General features: G+C 34.4%; 1 protein-coding gene across 5 annotated transcripts in view; it reads right to left on the minus strand.

The window, feature by feature from the left end:
- LOC113510627 (unconventional myosin-IXa-like) overlaps window positions 1-20,596 on the minus strand; it is a 43,482-nt gene that overhangs the window by 10,807 nt on the left and 12,079 nt on the right. For 3 of the 5 annotated variants that reach the window (XM_052896402.1, XM_052896407.1, XM_052896406.1), the window contains 23 exons: window positions 18,672-18,807; window positions 18,044-18,192; window positions 17,523-17,633; window positions 16,421-16,603; window positions 15,123-15,317; window positions 14,542-14,789; window positions 13,960-14,131; window positions 13,097-13,289; window positions 12,561-12,658; window positions 11,865-11,942; window positions 10,896-11,009; window positions 10,564-10,720; window positions 10,123-10,217; window positions 9,502-9,710; window positions 6,057-6,195; window positions 5,077-5,250; window positions 3,956-4,373; window positions 3,317-3,586; window positions 2,876-3,037; window positions 2,106-2,210; window positions 1,754-1,891; window positions 817-999; window positions 91-206 (listed from right to left, as the gene is read on the minus strand). In XM_052896402.1, the coding sequence (XP_052752362.1) occupies window positions 91-206; window positions 817-999; window positions 1,754-1,891; window positions 2,106-2,210; window positions 2,876-3,037; window positions 3,317-3,586; window positions 3,956-4,373; window positions 5,077-5,250; window positions 6,057-6,195; window positions 9,502-9,710; window positions 10,123-10,217; window positions 10,564-10,720; window positions 10,896-11,009; window positions 11,865-11,942; window positions 12,561-12,658; window positions 13,097-13,289; window positions 13,960-14,131; window positions 14,542-14,789; window positions 15,123-15,317; window positions 16,421-16,603; window positions 17,523-17,633; window positions 18,044-18,192; window positions 18,672-18,807 (3,843 nt within the window). Of the gene's footprint in view, window positions 1-90; window positions 207-816; window positions 1,000-1,753; window positions 1,892-2,105; window positions 2,211-2,875; window positions 3,038-3,316; window positions 3,587-3,955; window positions 4,374-5,076; window positions 5,251-6,056; window positions 6,196-9,501; window positions 9,711-10,122; window positions 10,218-10,563; window positions 10,721-10,895; window positions 11,010-11,864; window positions 11,943-12,560; window positions 12,659-13,096; window positions 13,290-13,959; window positions 14,132-14,541; window positions 14,790-15,122; window positions 15,318-16,420; window positions 16,604-17,039; window positions 17,088-17,522; window positions 17,634-18,043; window positions 18,193-18,671; window positions 18,808-20,596 lie in introns of all 5 variants that reach the window. The other 2 variants (XM_052896403.1, XM_052896404.1) reach the window with 2 other exon arrangements.

Here is a 20,596-nt window from a genome sequence, read left to right on the forward strand (position 1 = left end):
AAATAATTCTAATTTATTCTGTCAATAAATTAAAAATATTCCTGCACTAGAATTATTATTTGATATCGATAAAATAATAAATTAGCTTACCTATTATGATCTTCGCCCAGCGCTACTCTGGCTAAGTGAAATATTAATCGTTCCACTAGATCGAAGTTAGGTTTAGGCAACTTCTTTAATATCGTGAATATACTTGATACCCTTTCCTGTAATAATAAACATTTTATAGTGCTTCAATTGTATGAAGATTGTATGTTCATATATTTATTTATATCTGATTTGTAAAATAGAGTAGTAAAAGTAATATAATACTATGTAAAAGTTGACAAAGAGTGTATAAAGGAGTATTTTAAGTTTTATAATCATAAGTTATTTAATGCTCTCTTTCTATAAACCTTTTTTATGGCAAAATATAATTAATTATGATTAATTATTTTTTGCCATAAAAAAGGTTTATAGAAAGAGAGAGTAATGTTAATGGTTTGATGTGGAGTAGATTGTGCATATCATTTAGAGCATTTATAAATTTTATGACAATATCTGTACATAAAAGAAATGTAAATCAAGTGTAATTTACAAAATAAAAATAGTTAAAATTAATTAACTAATTTTATTTTGTATTTTTAATGAAATTTGTTTGAATATCATAAATATATTTTTTCTTATTGTGCTAAAATATGCAAGTAGATGGCAATATCAGGTATGCTCGGGTAAAAAATATGTTTCTAAAAATATCTTCATCTTGTAATCGCAAATTTTTGCTAGTGTGATTGATTACGTGTGCGTGTGAGTGCGTGTACAAATGCGGGACGAGACCTGCGGGTCGGAGATCTCGGCGGCAAGGATGAAGTCGTCGTAGAGGTCGAAGGTGAGCAGCGGCTCGGGCAGCTCGCGGAAGAATCCCTTGAGAACTGAAGCGCGTACGTGCACCGCAAACGAGTCCAGCCGCTCCACGCCCTCTGCCGGCCGTTCGTCAAGTAACCGACGGAGCTCGCGCACCTGTATTAAGCATTGCACATACTTATCAATTAAATATTAACTTTATAGAGGCAGGATTAAGTAGCATTTCCCTCTTATAACATAACTACCTAGGTAATGTATATGTATAACAGTGAAAGATTTGCAAATAGAAATTATTGGTAAAACAGAACATTTTCACTAAAGAAATACTAGATAAAACGAAAACCAAAAAACTTTTATTCTACCTTGCAGCGTTTAGCTGTTTAATCAATATACGAGACACAAGATTTGTTATTTTTAAATTTTTTATTTTACCAGAGGGAGACTGTACAAAAGTCAATTGCTTGGGTACCTCTGTCCCATTCGTATTTCAACCGTGAAACAGTTGTATTTGCATGGCTGTGTTTTGGTTTGAAGGGTGGGATATGGCGTGAATTTACAGGGTACAGAGGAATAACGCCTGAGTCCTCAGGAATGGCAACGCATGGGGGGTATCATGGTCTAAACAGTATACTCTGTTATGTCCATGGTACTGCTCATGTCTATAGGCGACGGTTACCACTTTCCATCAGGCGGACCGTCAGCTTGTTTGCCATTCTAAGTTGTATAAAAAATATCTTAATACGTTTTACAGCATGGATCGTTCACTGTTTGCATTCGAGTACTATATTTATACAGTAATTATTAGAATAGTAAAGAACCCTCAGCGGACAAGTCTAATAGTGGAAACGCCCTGATTATTTGTTATTTCATTTATTGTTATGCTCTCATAATTTTTAGCATAATTACTAACCTTCGAACTAAGTCCACTCTTCCTATAGAGCCCTTCTGTGTAGAGACCAGTCATTTCAATAGTCGTAATTAGCCGATCCACTACTATCGGTATGTTGCTATCTCCGGTCGGCAACTCACTAAGCGGCACGCCAAATACCTGCATATAAAAACGATTAAGATTTTAGACTTAGTTCCGATAAATTTGACTGAGCATTGATATTGTTATTTACTGTATCGAGAAATTATCAAATGTAATCTACATTTACGCTAAAATTATTTAATAAATATACAATAAATTTATGTTATTGGAAATACTTAGATCTCTCTCTTTTTTTTTGTCTATTTTTATAATTCAATGTTTGTCAAGTTACCTTCCCCCTGGGCAATAGGCCAAGTTGTTCGCGACCGCCCGCTCCCACAGCGCCTACGATGGCGGCAGACCGCGACCCGGAGTCCTTACGGCACTGACTTGTTACCTACAATCATAAAAAATATATATATTTGTTTAAATGGTCAATCATATTTGTGCAGCGAACAAATTGAACAATAGAAATAAAGAAATAGCCATAGCAGCAGATTAAACTACTTGACCAAGCTTCAATGATTTGTAAAGATTGGTTTTGGTTTTGTTATATTTTATTACAAAAAAAAAAATAATGTAAGTTGTGACAAATTAAACTGATTTTAATGGGGGGAAAGTGATTGTTAGGAATGGAGTTTGACAGCCCCATTGCTAGCAATATTAGGTCGACCTCCACGTGGTTCCCCCTGGAAACCATCGTGAACAATTCTTGTTGAATTCGTCACGATGGGCAAATTGACCTGCTTCATTCTCACCTATCATTCTTCACTGGTGTTCCGCCAGCATATCCCAATAGCGCAGGCGGGGTTACCATTATATATATATATATATATATGATTTAAATGTGAAAGTAAAGCCTATTAATTGCAAAAACTATTATCAAAATTGGAAAAGTTAAGGTTTCTGACATAATTGTTATAACAACCAAATAATGGACTGTTGGTTATAAGCTTCAATTAGCAAACTATTATCACATCAACATTCTACCACTTTACCACAATTATCTATTACATTAGGATGTATGTACAAAAAGGATTAAAATATAATTAAGTTGTTTACCTTCATGTAGCACTTTTTATGTGATGCAAGTTTGCACGATTGACAAATTAGAGAGCGCTCAATAGGCCACATGAAGAATGTCTTGCAGATCTCACATTCAGTAGGAATGTTAATCATTGACAAAATAAAAGTATGTCCCTTGAATTGTATAGGGTCGTCAACCTGAAATATAAACAAAAAAAAATATTTTATTTTATACAGAATAAAAGATAAAAGGATATAAAAAAGCTACACATAACAATACTACAAGATTTAATTTTGACAAAATTCGAATGGAACAAATGTGAGTATAAACCATATCGATTGAAAAATCATCATCAGTGAAGTTGCAAAATTAATAAAAAATAAAAAAAATAATGATGACAATACACAAGTAAAAATCACTTGTACTAATATTTTCCAGGTTGAACAAAAAATTATTCAGAACTGTATGGTACTTACTTTTCGTTTTTTATCCTTTTTCCTCTTCGTTCTTGCTTTGTCTGTTTCATGTTGGCTCATAAACTCATCCATGAAACCTCTGAAAGCGTTGACTCCCATTGTTATGTTTAATGTGGAATCTTCTCGCGCACACACCGTCTCCATCACGTGTAGGAAGTTCCCAATGAGATCTTTGTATTTGAGAGCTGAACCTCTGGTCTCTACTACACTGTATGTCGCCACTAGGTTGTCTTTAAACTCATTTAGCGCATGTTTGAAAACTCTATCGACCTGTGGATACCATAAATTATATTTGAGAACATTATCTATTATTTCGTGTTCCACATGAAATAAAAAAAAAAAAAAATGGAATTACAACAATTATCTATCGATCTCCATATAATTCCTAATTATTCAATAAAAATAATATATATTACGGAAGCTATGGTGCTGCAATTGTCAAGTTGTGAATTTAAACAAAATTTTGAGAGAAGATATTGTAAATTCGAATGTGCTTTGGATTATATATAATCCATTGTTTGGGCCCAGGCTGCTTATAATCCATAAATATCACTTTTCATTGTATAAAATACTATCATAACATTAAAATTTGCTAAAAAAAAATTGCTATAATAGATTTTACAGAAAACTGATAAATACCTCTGACTGTTTCTCGTTGTCTGACGATCCCATTTGATAAATCTTCTTTGCGATAAAGTTTTGCATTGCTTGCAACTCAGTCGCGTCCGATATAATTTTATCAGTCCTATCCATGAACTCGGAGGTTCCTGTTAAATTGAAATTAGAACTGACTGGCCCTTTGGACTGGTCTGCGAGCATACTATAATGGTTGGACTCTTTCAACATGTTTCGTTTTCTATTTTTGTTTCGGGCCCTAGGGCCGCCCGCGACGGGACTAGTGCAAGGCATAGTGATCACGCCCTTGTTTTGTATACACTTTGTATGGTACAATTGCTTGCAGTCGATACATCGTTGCCCTTGTGTGATAAATGCGTCGATCGCTTGGTGACAATATACGCATTTGTCGTCTTTTGCAAATCTTGATCCTTTGCGAAACCTGAGTAAAAAAATCATGTATTTAAATAAACTGCTTCGCGCTTGCGTCTATGGTAAGTTGATAATAAAAGCGGTGGCGATAGACTCATAAAAAAAAAAATTTAAAAGTACTAATAATTGAGTTCATTTGGATTAAATTCTTATTCTTATAACGAAATAAAGTTAAGTAAATAAAATTTTAACTTTTATTTTACAGGGCTGCAATGGGAATAAAGTGGATATGTTTTGCCAGTAATGTATTATTCTTATGCCTATTATATATACTCGGCCTAGCATCATCATACTTAGCAATGTTGTACATATTTACTATACCTAAACAAATAGTTACGCAAATCAAAAAAGGTAGTACAATACAAAATTCGACATTTGTATCATGGTCTGGTTCCCGAGATAGGATAAAACCTGAGTTATATGATGATAATATAGCAAAACAAGATATCAAATGTCAGAGATCAGTTATTTGGCACGGATATCATATTTGACTAATGATGTACTACCAAGTTTAAAAACATTTTTGGAGTTTGTAAGAAAAATATAGGCATCAATACGGTCTCTGTTTAACAAGCAGAAAGCAGACAGAGGAACACACAATTGTATCTTATACATAAAAGTACCTCAATTTCGTGACTATAATGTGCCCACACGTGGTGATTCAACAACGAGGGTAAATACGGAAACGGGTGGAGAAACTATTAGAACGGTACCTGTGTCCGGCGATTCGAAAGAGCCCGTTCCCCGTTTGTCCAATGTAGTCGGAGGAGCGCGGGTCGGGCGCGCGCGGCTCGCCGGGCGCCGGGTCCGAGTTGCGGCGCCGCAGCGCGCCCGCGCCCGCGCCCGCGCCCGCCGCGCACGCGCCGCCCGGCACCAGCTCCGACGCTCTGATTACATGTACACCACGTGTTAGTGGCCCACTCACACACCACACACACTACCGACCCGGGCCAATTCAATAAAAAAACATCATTTTCGCCTATTACGAGATTAAATATATTCAATGGTTCATCTATATATCGATCTAAAGCCAAGCACGCAGTGACGTTTTATCAACGCCTTTCAAACTGAGAAAATGAGAATGTTAGCAGCCTTTGTTGGCAAATCGTTGAGGATTTCATACGACATGTGAATATGGACATAATAGCAACTTTAAGTTGTTGTCGTGTAAACTAGGTACAAACACGAGGTCAATATATATTTTCAGCTTTATTTTCTTTGAACCTCGCAATTATTAATAATAATAATAATATACCGATCAAAAAATAAGAATTTCGTCACCTGCATAAAATAATGAAAATAGGATGTCTTACGCAAAAATCCTCTGAACATTTAGAACTTTTAATGTTTAAGAGTATGATACAATATTATATGATTATACAACAGCACTCATTAAATAATTATAGTATACTCTGTTCATGTCTATAGGAAACGTATGAGAATCAGTGAAATTTGTAGCGTAACCATTATGTGTGGGTACCATAAGTGCTAATTATGTCTCTATAGACATGGTCCTCCTAGTAGGAAGTTGTAATCGTTGTCTATAGAACGTTTAAGTTATGACTGACAAATGAATGGAAAATAATACCCGTTCTCTATACAACGGGTAACACTTTCCACTAAGAGGGCTGTCAGCTTGTTTGCCATTAAAAAAGTATGATAAAAAAAGTACAAATTAAAAAAAAAAAATAACCTTTTGATGTCGAGGAGGTCCGGCAGCGGATGCGAGGCGTCGACGGCGTCGGGCTGCGGTGCTCGGGAGCAGCGGCGCGCGGCGCGGGCGGGCGGCGCGGGCGCCGTCGAGCCCGTGCTCTCCGCCGTCGCCGCACACACTGACAACAAACATTCAACGTTCAACATCTTGCCACGACCATCATGAAGCAATCGTTGGGCTAGGCTGGCTACGATTCCGTGAATTTGGGTACACAATACAAGTATTATAAGACATGCACTTTGGAACCTAGTGGAACTTAATCTTGGTTTCTAAAGGACAGGTCTTATGACTCAATATACTTCAATTTCTTATTTATATTACAGCGACTTGTATATTTTTCCAGATTACTAAAATATGTAAGATTAAATATAGATCAGTTCAATCGAAAACAAATGAATGGAATTATGGCTTCAAATTAATAATTAATATGGATTTAAATAATCTGACTAAATAATTAAAAGTTATTTATTGCGCAATTAAAACTCTAATTCAATCTTTCTATTATAATTTAATTATTATAAGTTTAAATCATAGTTCAATAAAAATATATAAAAAAAAATTAAATCCTAATAATACGTGATTAATTATGAAGACTATAAGATTTATCATTATATGCTAAAATTTTGACTTTATGCCAATGTTGAAGGAAAATCACAAAATAATATTCACTTACAATAACAATAAAACATAATCTTAACACACACGTCAACATATCCTATGACCATTAAAAATAGCCACGCACAATATAAATATATTAAGAACTTATATCGTGGAGGCTTCATAATGAAGGAAATCTTTATCGGCGTTACACACATGTTACACTTTCAAGAACTCGACGGCAAATGGTACATATATCTTAATAATATTATTGATTTATAAACAATAACTGTTCGAAATTATGAGGTGATTATGAAAATAAAATTAAACACATTAGTTAAGAAGTTAATTTCATAATGAGTATCTGTACATATTTTTGGTCAACAAGTAATTATCGAATTATTACTAATGGTCAATTAAGGCGACGAATCGCAAATATTGCCGTCAGTAATTTGAATAGTTCTCAGCAATTACGAAACATTTTGAACTGATATTATTGTCTTTTATTTATCATATTGTTAACATAATTTTACCCATTGTTATGATTGATAAAATTTGTAATAGATAAAAGAATAGAATACAGTGATTTATATTTTACAGAGTAACGGCATTGATTCAATATTCAAATTTTGTTACATACTAAGAAAACCCTTTAATATGCCCAATATTTTTTTTAAAACAATAAACAGTTGTTGTTTTAAGAAAGACAAGACAAAGGATGCGGGGTGCAAAATGCATACAAAGATTTTTGTATACATTTTGCACTTCGCATCCGGACTTCAGTCCGTTACTGACCATTGTTAACGATGGGTTTTCTTTTTTTATCTATGAAAATGGAATGGTAAGCCCGCTTGCGCTATCGGTATACACTGGCAGGGCACCAGTGAGAGGTGTTTGGTGAGGATGAAAGCAGGTCAGTTAGTCCATCGTGAAGAATTTCCATGAGAATCAACTACGACGGTTTCCAGGGGAACCGCGTGGAGGTCGACCTGATAGAGTACATTGCTGGAGTGGAGCTGTTAGATCCCATTACTAACAATCTCTTTTTCCTCTTTTTCAACGATGGGTTTTTTTTTTATCCCATTGAAAAGCCCATTTACGAGAACAATGTAAAGAAAAGATGGTTTGGAAAAGATAAAGAAACTTTACATAATTTTAATATTATTTTCAGTGTTTTTAAATTAAAAAAAAATGTGAGTAGTTTGTTACGATTTCTATTTTTTTTGTTGTAATCATTTATTACAGATTTATTGCAACAAGTTGCAACAACTTACTACAGTTACGCCTTATGTCTGTCATAGAAATCTTATACAAGTAAAAATAGTACATTCATGGAAATATATTGAAGCTATAAAATTTCATAAGGAAAGCAAAAATTAAGATGTTTATACAGACACAAATGCATCTTATTTTTGGTAGCTCATTTTTGGTAGCTTACTTTGGCAAAAATTAAAACGGTTATTGAAGGGAAGGGATTGTTAGTAATAGGGGTCTAATAGCCCCATTGCTAGCAATATACCCTCGACGATCGAAAATAGCAAAAAAAAAACTTGTGTTAAACATTATTAAGATTTGAAAAAAAAAAAACTCAAAGTAAAGCTATTTGCTCTCTTAATGACATTATTGCTGATATATATAAAATTGCTGATGTTGCCAATGTTGATTCTATACACAGTTTAAATTATGTTATGGATTATTTCTAGTAATTAAGTCATAAGATACTCTTACAACTTTGATATTTTGGTGGCATGGTGAGCAAGCACTGCCTATCGATCGTAAACACGTAGAATAACCGGGGTGTAAAAAGGCTGAGGGACGCGGCGCCCGATTTCTAAATCAGCATCACCATCATTACTACTAGACATTCAATTAATGCGTCAAAATCACCAAAAAACATCAACTCGCTTTTAGAGTGAGTTTTAGTTTGAATTAATTTGCTTTATTTCAACATAAACAAAATTGTATTTACGTCATCAATTAATTGTACAAAGGTTTATGTTGAATTAGAAGTTTTAGATGGTATTTATTTATAATAGAGTAAGATAACAAATGATCAAATTTGAGTTAGTGGGGCATTGTCAAGTTGATATTAGTGATTACAGTAGATGTAATGAAGTAATAATATTTAATTTATTTAAAAAATATGTCACTGCATATTTAATTTTAAAATAAAATTTAACTTAAAGATAATAGCGATGTATGGTGAGTATCTTTTGGCGTTTCTTATTGTATGTTATTTTGTATAAGTAGATACTAGAGAGGCGAGGCGCTAATCACTGATTCAGAAGCCGACGACCCAACGTTCTGTGGTAAATTCACACCTATATCCATTTCGGAATGAATCAGCTTTGCTATCAGAACTCGCCCATCTGCAGTTCTATTTAGCTACGGCAGTTGTTCTCATAACGTGTTCAAATTATTTTAGGGGATCTTAAGTATATTTTGCTTTGTGTTGTTCACTTTACAATTTGTTCCCTATTAAAAGTTTCGAGACACTTGTCTTTGAGATCTTATCAATAGCGTCGCGATGTATCGGTGCCGACAGTGCTTATACGGTGCTAAAGCTAGAGATAAAACTTTGATATCGTAAATTTATCACAGTGTGCACTAGGGGTCTGTGCAGACAATGGAAATTATGTGTGCAACAAAGAAACAACAAGTATGTATTTTATAATATAAATTTTTTGTGTTTTATAACAACTGCACCAAAACTATATCAAGAATTGTTTTTTATTTGGAGAAGTAAATTTGAAGATGAAGTAAAAAAGTAAAGTGAAATTGTTCGTCGTGTCTAAAAACCATAGTCATTAAGCAGTGGTATACTGACCGGTGGCGGCGCTGGCGGCGGCGGTGAGTGTGGTGGGTGTGGTGGGTGTGGTGGTGGCGATGGCGGCGGCGGCGAGCGGCGCGTGGTGGCGGTGCGGGCGGTGGTCGCGCGGGTCGCGGCGCACGGGCGGCAGGCTGTGCAGCGCGCCCGCCGCCGCCTCCAGCTTCGTGCTCGACGCGCTGCGCTGGTACACTTGCGGGGAGCTCCGTCTGCGGCACATCAACATTTTTTAAAATCGGAATCGCAAACGAGGCTAGAGTTCATCTGGGGGAAAGTGGTAAACGTTGCCTATACACATATTATTTTTATTTTTGAAGATTCAACATTCGGCAGGCAAAAGTTTGATGGGATTGCTACTGTTAAAAATAAATTCACTAACTTGCCAATTAAATTCATTATTTTGCGTTTACACATCACATTCACATAATCAGAACCACTGATTAAAAAAAAAAGAAAAATGATGTGTTACTTTTTAATATAATAAATTATTGCATTTTTATACCATTTTCGTAATTGCAAATATTGTTACTTCTACAGTAATAACTAAGTATTAGCAGAGTACTAGTCGTCATTGATAAATTATGCTTATTAAGTGGTATAAAGTATATTAACAATTTTCACCTTGAACTGCTACTTTTTGTCGGCTCGTTATTTTCTGTTTGACTGCCATTGTCGATATTTCGGTCCAGTAACTCCCCTATATTTGGTTCTGACGACTGAAATTAAGAAAAATGTTTAAATTTACAAGATCTAGATTTTCTTGTTTATTTTAAAAAGAACAGCGTCATTTGCTCTTTACAATAATTTGTTGGCAAGATTGAGGCTTTAATAATTTTTCGTTCAATTATCAGGCTTACGGTGTTATAACTTTTCTTGTTCTTTTTTTTTTTTTTTTTTTTTAAGTTTCACTTTATTGTTGAACAATACTTCTATTATAGTATTTGTTTGTTTCGGAATTGGAAATTAGACCTACTATCACTAGTAATGAGACAACAACATCAGACGTTATTTCCTATGTTATGGTAATGTAATTCAAAGGTAATTTCAAATAGTATATCAGACCTTTTTCTTATTAGCTATAATGTAGTTTTGATCTATCCTGAGCCACACCAGTTCGTCGGCGAGGTCCTCTGCGGTGATCATGTTCGGCACGGCTACGCCCGCTTTAGCGTTCCACGTTTTCCTTTCGAGCGGTGCTTTCGTCTCTTGTTCTGTTATACTGTGGGATATAAAATAGAACAATTATAATATAGGTGTATATAATAAAAATGTTCAGTAAGGAATATTGATGTTCTAGCAATGAAATATTTTGGCTAATGCCACAAAAAAAAATATTGGTTATTACTGGATATTGTACTATTTTGTGTGGGACGTGAAGATAGATTATTACATACATTTCATTTGGATGATGTTGCTGCTTGATGGCTCTAATTTGCGAAAACGTTTCACCCTTGCACTCATAGGGCGTGGCACCGGAATTTGTGTATACATCTCGTTTCTTCTCCAAACTGTGAGATAATAGGTGTGAGATAACTAAATGGTCATTTGTTAGAAGTAAATTTAAATATAATGAAAAAGACATTTCAAAGCATAGTGAGACAAAAAAGTTTAGAATGAAAAGAGATAAATGATTAGGTGATCACAGAATTGATACCAATTAATTTGATTTTGAGAAATGTCACACTTCTATGTATACAACACTGGTAAGTGTAGTTTGCTATAAAATAACTATTACAGAATTTTTATGTGATTGAAGTTTAAGTGAAATGGAACAAACAATAATGGTTATATGGGTTAAAATTTAATTAATTTAAAGTCTGTAGTCAAGCCAAATTCTTATTTATATATTTGGGTAAAACTAATTTTGAAATGAGATAAGTTCAGATAAGATAAACAAATAGGATGCAGAATAATAAGTAGCCTGAATTGATCCACATAAGTTTTTTTTGGGGTAGAAAGCCAACTCACCATTAAAACACTATTATTGTTTCAAATCGTTATTGAATAATCACATAGATGGTGATTTTATATACGACCACCAGTCACCAAATGGAGACTGTACAAAAGTCGTTTGTTTGGGCACTTCTGTCCCATTCGTGTTTCTACCGTGAAGCACTTGTTTGCATGGCTGTGTTTCAGTTTGAAGGATGGAATATGGCAGTGAATTTACAGGGTACAGAGGAATAACACCCGAGTCCTCAAGAATGGCAACGCATGGGGGTATCATGGGCGAAACAATATACTGTTATGGCTATGGTACTGCTTATGTATACAGTACTATAACAAGTATCACTTTCTATCAGATGGGCTGTTTGTCATTCTAAGTTGCATAAAAAAAAAAACTTGTATAAATATAAATTTACCTTGCTATAGGCAGAGACTGCGTAGCTCGTAGCTGTCTCATATTCATATTTTCCACTTCGCGATGTATCAGCATATCCCTAAAAATAGTATAATTTTAACATTTATAAAATGACCAATATTTAGATATCGTCAATTTTTTCTTTATAATGGTTTAAGTTGTCATTTTATTTAGTGTTACTTCAAATTAATACATGTAAAGTGTGATCATAATTAATTTATCAATCCTTCAAAGTTTTTATTTAATAATAGAGGCGTTATGGTACAGAAAGAAATATACATATTTATATCTTGTGCTACAATCATTCTATACCTTTATAGATAAAATAAAAAAAAAAAGGTAATGAATATATCATTACTCATCTGCATTTATGAGAGACAATATATGAAGTTGGGAAGAAAGGGATTGTTAGCAATGGAGCCTAACAGCTTCACTGCTTGCAATAGGGTATATTATATACTAGGTCGACCTCCACCCAGTTCCCCCATCATGGTTAATTCTTGTGGAATTTGTCTCTCATTGATGGCCCATCAGGATATACTGATAGGATAGACGGGGTTACCATTTCGTTCTTACCCATTTAGAAATATACTTAAGTTATGACTTAAGTACTAGATATGTCTAGTACTAATAGTACATTATCCTTGATCACAGTATAAAAAAACAATTAAAAACTGGACTTAATAATTATACTTACAGCTGTATGTCAATAATATTCTTAAGCTCTTCCAGACTGGGTGGTCGGTTCTTAAAAAATTCATCTTCTATATCTTCAAGCACTGTCTTACTGTCATGCTGTCAACACAAACACGGACCACAACGTTGTATAATTATATTTACATGTGTTCAGCAACACTTTATAATAATCATTATTAAAAGCTATCTAGTGACAACAAACAACAATGGAAAGGTTATTTAACATTCAAAACAATTTAGGAATTTACATTCTCAAATCTTTTATTCGTAAAGATAAATCAAACATCTAAAAAATCAATTTTAGCTATAGAGCTGTTTTGTTATCTTTTTAGCTAAATTCATTACGATATATTAGATTTGTACAAGTGTTAGTCTTTATAAACAAAATGGTCAAATTCTTATTTCTATGTGTTGTTATTTTATGTATTGACATCTAATCTGTCAGAATATTAATTGTCAATACAAATTCATTTTTAAATGGAACTGTTTCACATCAATCACACATCTAAAGTTTAAGTAAGTTTGAAAAGAATTTACCTCTGTTTTGACGCCAGGTAGCGGAAGCGGTTGCGTTGGTTTGGGCAAGGATTTCCTGAGGAGGTAGCCACGGGCGGCCGCTTGGAACGTCACTATCGCTTTTCTTAGCCTCAGGTACCATAACCGCACTCGAACACCTCTGAACCAAGCTTGAACTTTCGTTGCTGCTTCATTTCGGGTCATTTGCCATTGCCTTGTGAAGAATAAAGGCAAAAATATTAGGATAATAGTTATACTTTTTGGAGGTTCTCATGTATTGGCGTATATTGTTATAAGAGGATATAGAGGAATAACACCTGGGTTCCCAGAAATGGCAACGCATGAGGGGTATCATGGGCGAAACAATATACTTTGTTATGCCCATGGTATTGCTCATGTCTATAGGTGAGGGTTACCACTCCATCAGATGGGCCATCAGGTTGTATGCCATTTGAAGTTATATAAAAAAAAAAGAAAAAAAAAAACACAAGTAAAAAATTTACTAATACATTTTACTACATATTACTTTAAACCAGGTTTTTTTTTATACAACTTAGAATGGCAAACAATCAATTAAGCTGATGGTCTTTCTAAATTGTTAAGTATTTAGATAAAACAAAGGATATTATCAATTTTTTAATGTGTTTGTAATTATTGTCTTCTCTCTTAAGTAGAATATAAACACTATCTAATAATCTTTCTAGCATGACAGGTCAGTCTATTCACGCCGAGTTCCGTATGGAGAAGGAACAGGTAACATTAATTCTATATACTAGAATAATAAATTAAGATTTCCAATGAACACATTTAGAGCCTTGCGTTCCGAGTTGCCATATAATCGTTTAGGACATGCTAAACATACATGTAGAGTAGTGCTTGTTTACCTGTAGTAGCCCTGTATGAGGAGCGAGGCGCGGCGTAGCGCCAAGAAGCGGCGGCGCTCGAGCACGGCGCGGAACCAGCGCTGGATAGCGATGATCGACGCCATGATCTGCTGGTGCAGGCGGTACTCGAGCTTCGTCTGCTCGCTCTCGCGCATAAAGATTTTTGTTGCGCCTGTACATTTATAACTCGTTAACATAAGAAACATGAAGAGAATAGTTTTCTAGTTACATTAAAAATGATTAGTTTATATAATATTATATCAGCAAAAACTGTTTATAAGGCTTCATACATAAGAGTAGGGGAGGGGGAAGAAGTAGTGATAGTGCTGCAGGTTTCTTTCAAAAATAAAAAAAAGACTTTTTTATAAACTGTATTATTTTTCAAAATCTGTGAATATAGGTATCTCTTACCAGATTAGGAAAATATCTATCATATTTAGAAAATTTTCCAGTAGCTGCAACGATCAAGGGACTTGTCGTTATTACCTTATTAAAAAATATTACACTGTATTATACCCGATACGAGATAAATAGATTCCTAAATTATTTTTGTACCTCCCCAAAATATAAAAAAAATCTCACCTAATTGATAATTATCCCTGTCTAAATTGAGAGTTGCGAGGAAGTGCCGGACATCTGACTGCGAGCTGAGCAGCCCCTTCGGTAGCAGTATCCTGTACAGCTGTATGAACTCCTCGTAGGTGAGTCGCACATTGTAGCCGGCTTGCCTTATGCGGACCGTTTCTAACATACCGGTGTATCGCAGCTGGCGTTGGACGGTTTCCTCATCGAACACGTTCGGAACTTTGTCGCTATTCGACTTTATACATCTGTGAATTTATTTTAAAATATTACTTAATAGATAATGTTATGTCGGTATAATATCATTAGATAGTCTCGTCAATTCTCTATTTATTAATTTTATAAATCAAATTCAGCGATAGTTGTCACTTTCTATCAGGCGGGCCGTTAACTTTTTTTTCATTCTATCTATAAAAAATACAACAAATAAATAATAAATAAATACAACTAAGAATAATTTATAACAAATAAAGTGTCCAGAAATCCATCAATAATATTTACTTTTCTTAGATTTTTTTTTTATGAACTTTGGAATTTGATTATGAATTAGAAGTATAAAAAAAAATATACTACTGTCTCACCTTATGAAGAAAGGGTTCGCTTGATTCAGCGTTTCCATGAGCGCGGCGAGCGAATGTTGGAACTGCGCGGCGACGGTGAGCGGCTGTTTTCGCTTGCCGGTGGGCGCGGCCGTCCTCCCGGCGAGCGTTTTCACGCTCTGCAAGTTCTTCAGTCCTTTCTTCGCTCGCTCGCGTGGTCTGAATGACTTGTTTTTCCTATGAAAGGTCTTACAATCTTTATTTTGTTCTTCGAAAGGTTTCTTCTTAGTCGACACTTGAATTTCGAAAGGTTATTATAATTTAACTCTTTATGGAAGTGCAATAATTAAAATGTATAGATAATATTCACTAAAATCCAAAAGTATCCTACAAAAATCATCGTACATATTTTTTTTATTATTTTATTTAAATTTGATAATTACAAAAATGCATATATTTATCTTATTTATTATTATACTATTAATGTAATCAGAAATTCAAAACTCCGACCACAAGAGAAATTCAAGTACTGGCTAAGACTTTAATATACCGACACCAAAATTGTTAAACAACTCGATTTATGATTTAGATTTGTATGTGTGAACAACATGCTGAATCTCTGGAAATAAATTTGAATGTTATAATTACTTGAAATGATTGAATGTGTGAAAAATTGCAATAAAACATAAGCTGCAATTGATGTTCTTTTAGAGCTTAAATGACCATAGCTTCAAATAACACAAAAAAATGTATTTAACCTTATCTAGATATATTAAAAATAAAACTATATTTAACAATTTTCTAATTACCCATGGCACTCGTAAGCAGCTAGCTAAATATTATCCCAGAAAACATGTAATAGTAATTGTATCAAAATATATACATAAATAAACACAATAACCAACATTAATAAAAGAACGAATTATGAGAAACCAGAGCCATCACCGTGAAAAAGAAAAGAGAGAAGAGTCCCCAACCGGAAATCTAAATTCATCAAACAAACTTAGGAACATTGAGCTTTTGAATCTAAATAGAGAAAGTCTTAGATCCTTTCACACAGACATCCCTAGAGCGACATGCGGTGCTAGCGTCAGGGAGGACGTCGCGTCCGTGCAATCGTGTAGTCGCATACGACGCGGGTGTTGCCTAGTAGCGGAGCACCCAGTCGCCGTTACCGACACCAGGACGACTACCGATCTTTGGCGGACTGCGACTGGCGTGATCGGGGATCTAAGAGCCTGGGGGTTAGATTATCGCTCGATCGATCGACTTTTGTTTGATGAAAAGAGCAGTGCGAGTGAAAGAGAGAGAGTGAGCACGCGGCGGCGCGCGGCACGTACATGACGATCTGGCTGGCGCGCTGCATAACGTCGGAGTCGTCGAAGGGGCGGTCGTCGCGGTCGCGGTCGGCGCGACGAGCTCGCGTGTCCGCGCTCCTGTAATGCTTAGCGGGCCGCGGGGCCTCGGCCCTGCGCTCGGCCGGACCGCTCGTACTGCCCACCCGCGACCCCCGCTGCGGGGCTCTGTTACGGGACATTTGCGGGCCGGAGAGGCGAGGACGATTACAAAATTAATGAACAAAAATAAAACTCAAAGTAAATCTCTAAGTGTCATGCATGAGTTGAGGTGTTTGACAGACATGTGCTAGTACTAAACTATTGGAAGTCTTACAGTCAAAGGTCACGGTGATGTGAAACTAGTAGCGAGATGTTTAAACAGACGGAATTTGAATAGGCTGTGTTTAGGTTGTGATGGCAGTTCGTATAATTTGACTGTCACGTTTTTAGTTGTATTGTATTTTTTTTTTTAATTTATAAATGTAGAACCTTTATTGTAAATACATTAGTAACTTCTAAACACAGCCGTTGATGACACGGCTTTATGGGAAATAAAACATCGACATCCATGCGTTTAGGTGCACATAGAAAAAATAAGCATGCCATATAGACGGTGACTTACGCAATGCGGTTGATTGCGAGATTGATTGACGATACCGTCACCAGTTGGCTGAGCAACAAGACAATTCATTACGTCACACAACTATAATTGCAAAAGCTTTTATTGATACACCCCGTGGAAATTGTTCGATAAAGCTTGAGGAATTTCACAGAAACGATAATAACAGATATTTTATAAACGTGGCCACAGTGCACGCTGACTGCATGCAAAGGGTTTCTGTTTTATAGCGTCAATTTAATGTCATATGTCTTAATACGTTTATAAGAACTATATAAAATAGACACTTTTGCTTATAGTATTGTATAATAAACAGTATTACATGCCTTCGAACAGTTAATATATTGCAAATATTTGCGATAAGTTAGTTGTACATTTATCATTTTAGTTTAGTACATTTTATCATTTAAAAGCATTTATTTTAATGCATATTGGAGACAACGACGTAGCGAGTAACGTTCTAATATATTATTTCAATAAACTGACCTGACGATGCTTTCATTAGGTGCGTGGATAGAAGCGCGCGGTAACCTTGAAGCTCCGTCTACCCTGTGCACTCGGTGTCTTCTACCCGCTTCCAAAAATGCAAAGTATCCTCTAGAAATAATACAAGAAAATTCTCATGTATACTTCTAGTAGACTGAATATGTTCCTTGCTTACACTGACAACATCAAGTCCCTCTACAGGTTTGAGACGTTACCTCTGTTCTTCACCACTTACATCTAAACCAAGCGAAGGGTTTTGATACGTGTTCCCCTACCATTTAGATTTTTTTATATACTACTTGTACGTGTGGTTGGACCTAGTGCGCAAGAGAGACGGTTCGCTAGTAAGGAATAAAAAAAAAAACACTAAACCATCAACTAAACTATCTTTTTTTTAATTCTGATGGGTTATTACTGTCATTTATATATAAATGACTTCTTTTTTAAACGTAGAAAACAAGTTTAATCCACTGTATACAAGAAAGATAATGAGACGTTATGTATGGCAAGGAGTTTCTTACCTAAAGAAGGCACGCACGATGGCCCAGCGAAATACAGCAACCGGGTCAACGCCCACCAATTCTCGCACGAATGCCAACGACGAGTTCTTCAGCACGCTCACTATGTCCTGCCGCATCAAGTCCAAGTTCTTTTCCCTCATTGCTGTCACCTGTATCAACATGTACATTATAAATTATAGTATAATAATTATAATAGTAAATACATACAGTTCAGTAGTCACGGTTCAGCATCATTTCAGTATTATCATTACAGATATTATAATATATAACTACGTATCATAATATAGATTTTTTAAAATTTATTCTTTATTGACCACATTACATAAAAAAATTTGGTACAAAAGGAATTAACCCATATAATATTAAAGTTTTTAAAGTCAGTTAGCAATAGGGACAATTTAACATTGTTTTATACTCTAGTTTGTGCTTCCTCTTCAGATACTGGATGTTTAGATTTTATGAGATTCTAGCATGAAAAGTAGACAATTAGTGTCTTTATATAACAGTTATAACATTCACCTATAATTTTTGACATGAATTTCTTCTGAATCGTTAGGGAATATTTCATTCATAGTAGCACATAAAGACATCTTTAATAAATTGTCGTTTAGTTCTTATCTTTCGTTACCTGATATTTTACTCTGCCGGCATAGTGCCTTACTACAAAAGCTGGCTCTCGCCGCTGTGGCTTCTCGTAAAATGGATTCTCTTCATGTACAGAGTTGAATTTTTGTAGTAAAGTTTCATTTGTTGCCCATGGAAAACTGTAACAGAAAATATGTTTTAATAGGCAATGGTCATCAAACATTATCAGTATTATAATTAGCATGTAACCGCAGCACTGTTTGTACTATAATTATTTACAAAATATTAATTATAAAATTTAGAAGAGCAAAGAGATAAGGAGCTCTTAGGACAAAGAATTAAGTAGCTTTAGATAAAAAAAAAAAAAAAAACTAATAAAAAGTGCTACACAATGCTGCGTTATGAGGAACTAGGGCATGAATGAATATCTGGAGGTACATCCAGAACACCCAGACCCAGACAATTCAGAAATGTTTTTTTTGACCCTATCAGAAACCCCGTGACCCCGTGACCTCGTTTACGCAAATCAACGTGCTCACAACTGCGCCACGAAGGTTGTAAAATCAAAATATTGTCATTTTTGATGACCTGATGTCATTTTATTATTATAAAATTTAAGATAAAATTAATAACTTTCATGTGCTATAAATATATTATAGATAGAGACAGATGAAATAAATAATTCAATTTACTGCAAAACTAAATGTATGGCACATTTAGTTCAATTGAACATTTTTCGCCAAATTTTATTAAGTAACTTTTATCACAAATTTAGTTGGGAGGTTGTATTGGATCTATTTTTAAGACAAATATTGACAAGCAAGTACATGCAGGTACGAGATGTTTTTATGTACTAAACGTACAATAGTTAAGTCCTTACAAGTGAGTTCGTATCTAATGGTTCAGTTTTGTTATTATATGTAGATGTATATCTATATAATGTATCTGTTATCTACAATCTACACATTGTTGTATGTTTTACATATCATCTAAACATTATCTTATCAGTGTAACAACAAATGTTAAAAAATAAAATGCGTTTATTCAGGGCCATTTATGTATATTGAGACTGAAACCCAGATATAAAATTTCGCACACATCATTATTGATCAACGTCCACAACAAATTTATAGCTTAAATATTTATTATCATCTAAATATAATAATCACTATTCGATAATAATTTACTACTATTGTAATGTAGAAAAAGGCCCAAAATAAAAGTGTTAGTAACCGGCGAGTTTGTATAATAGACTAATTAATGTAAAGGGAGTGTCAGATGTCTGTTTGAATAATATATAGCGTTACAATATTCTGTCTGTGTTATTATATATGTTTATTATAATTTTCAGTGCTTAGTGTAGTGTAAAATAACAATTTATGGTGTGGTATTAACCCTCATCTGATAATTATGAAAATCTATAATTATTATATATATAGAAGTTGATAAACGCCAGGTCAGGTTTTTGGGGCAAACAGAACCGAATGCCAATGGCTTCTATCTTTGTACCTATTTTCGCTTCGTTCACTTTCATGATAACAGAGTCCATGGTCCACTCAATGTTATGTCTATTATTTATTATTTTAGTGAATAGCTACGCTAAAAAAGGAAAATAAAAAATAGTAAATTTTATACTTTCATATTACATTTATATTTTATATATATATATATATATATATATATATATATATATATATATATATATATATATATATATATATATATATATATATATATATATATATATATATATATATATATATATATATATATATTTTCCTATGGGCCTTCCTTCCTTTCCCGTGGGTGTCGTAAGAGACGACTAAAGGTTTTTAATGGTTGAGAAATGGATAGCAGCATCCCTATTAAAATATCACCAAAGCCTAACTGTGGTTGATAACATTGTGTTCTCTTGTATTTGATATTGTATATATATATATGTATGTATGTGTGTATATATATAATTAT

This window comes from Galleria mellonella, unplaced genomic scaffold, assembly GCF_026898425.1.
Source record: "Galleria mellonella isolate WM207_F2 unplaced genomic scaffold, CSIRO_AGI_GalMel_v1 utg32, whole genome shotgun sequence".
In the NCBI taxonomy this organism is placed as follows: Eukaryota; Metazoa; Arthropoda; class Insecta; order Lepidoptera; family Pyralidae; genus Galleria; species Galleria mellonella.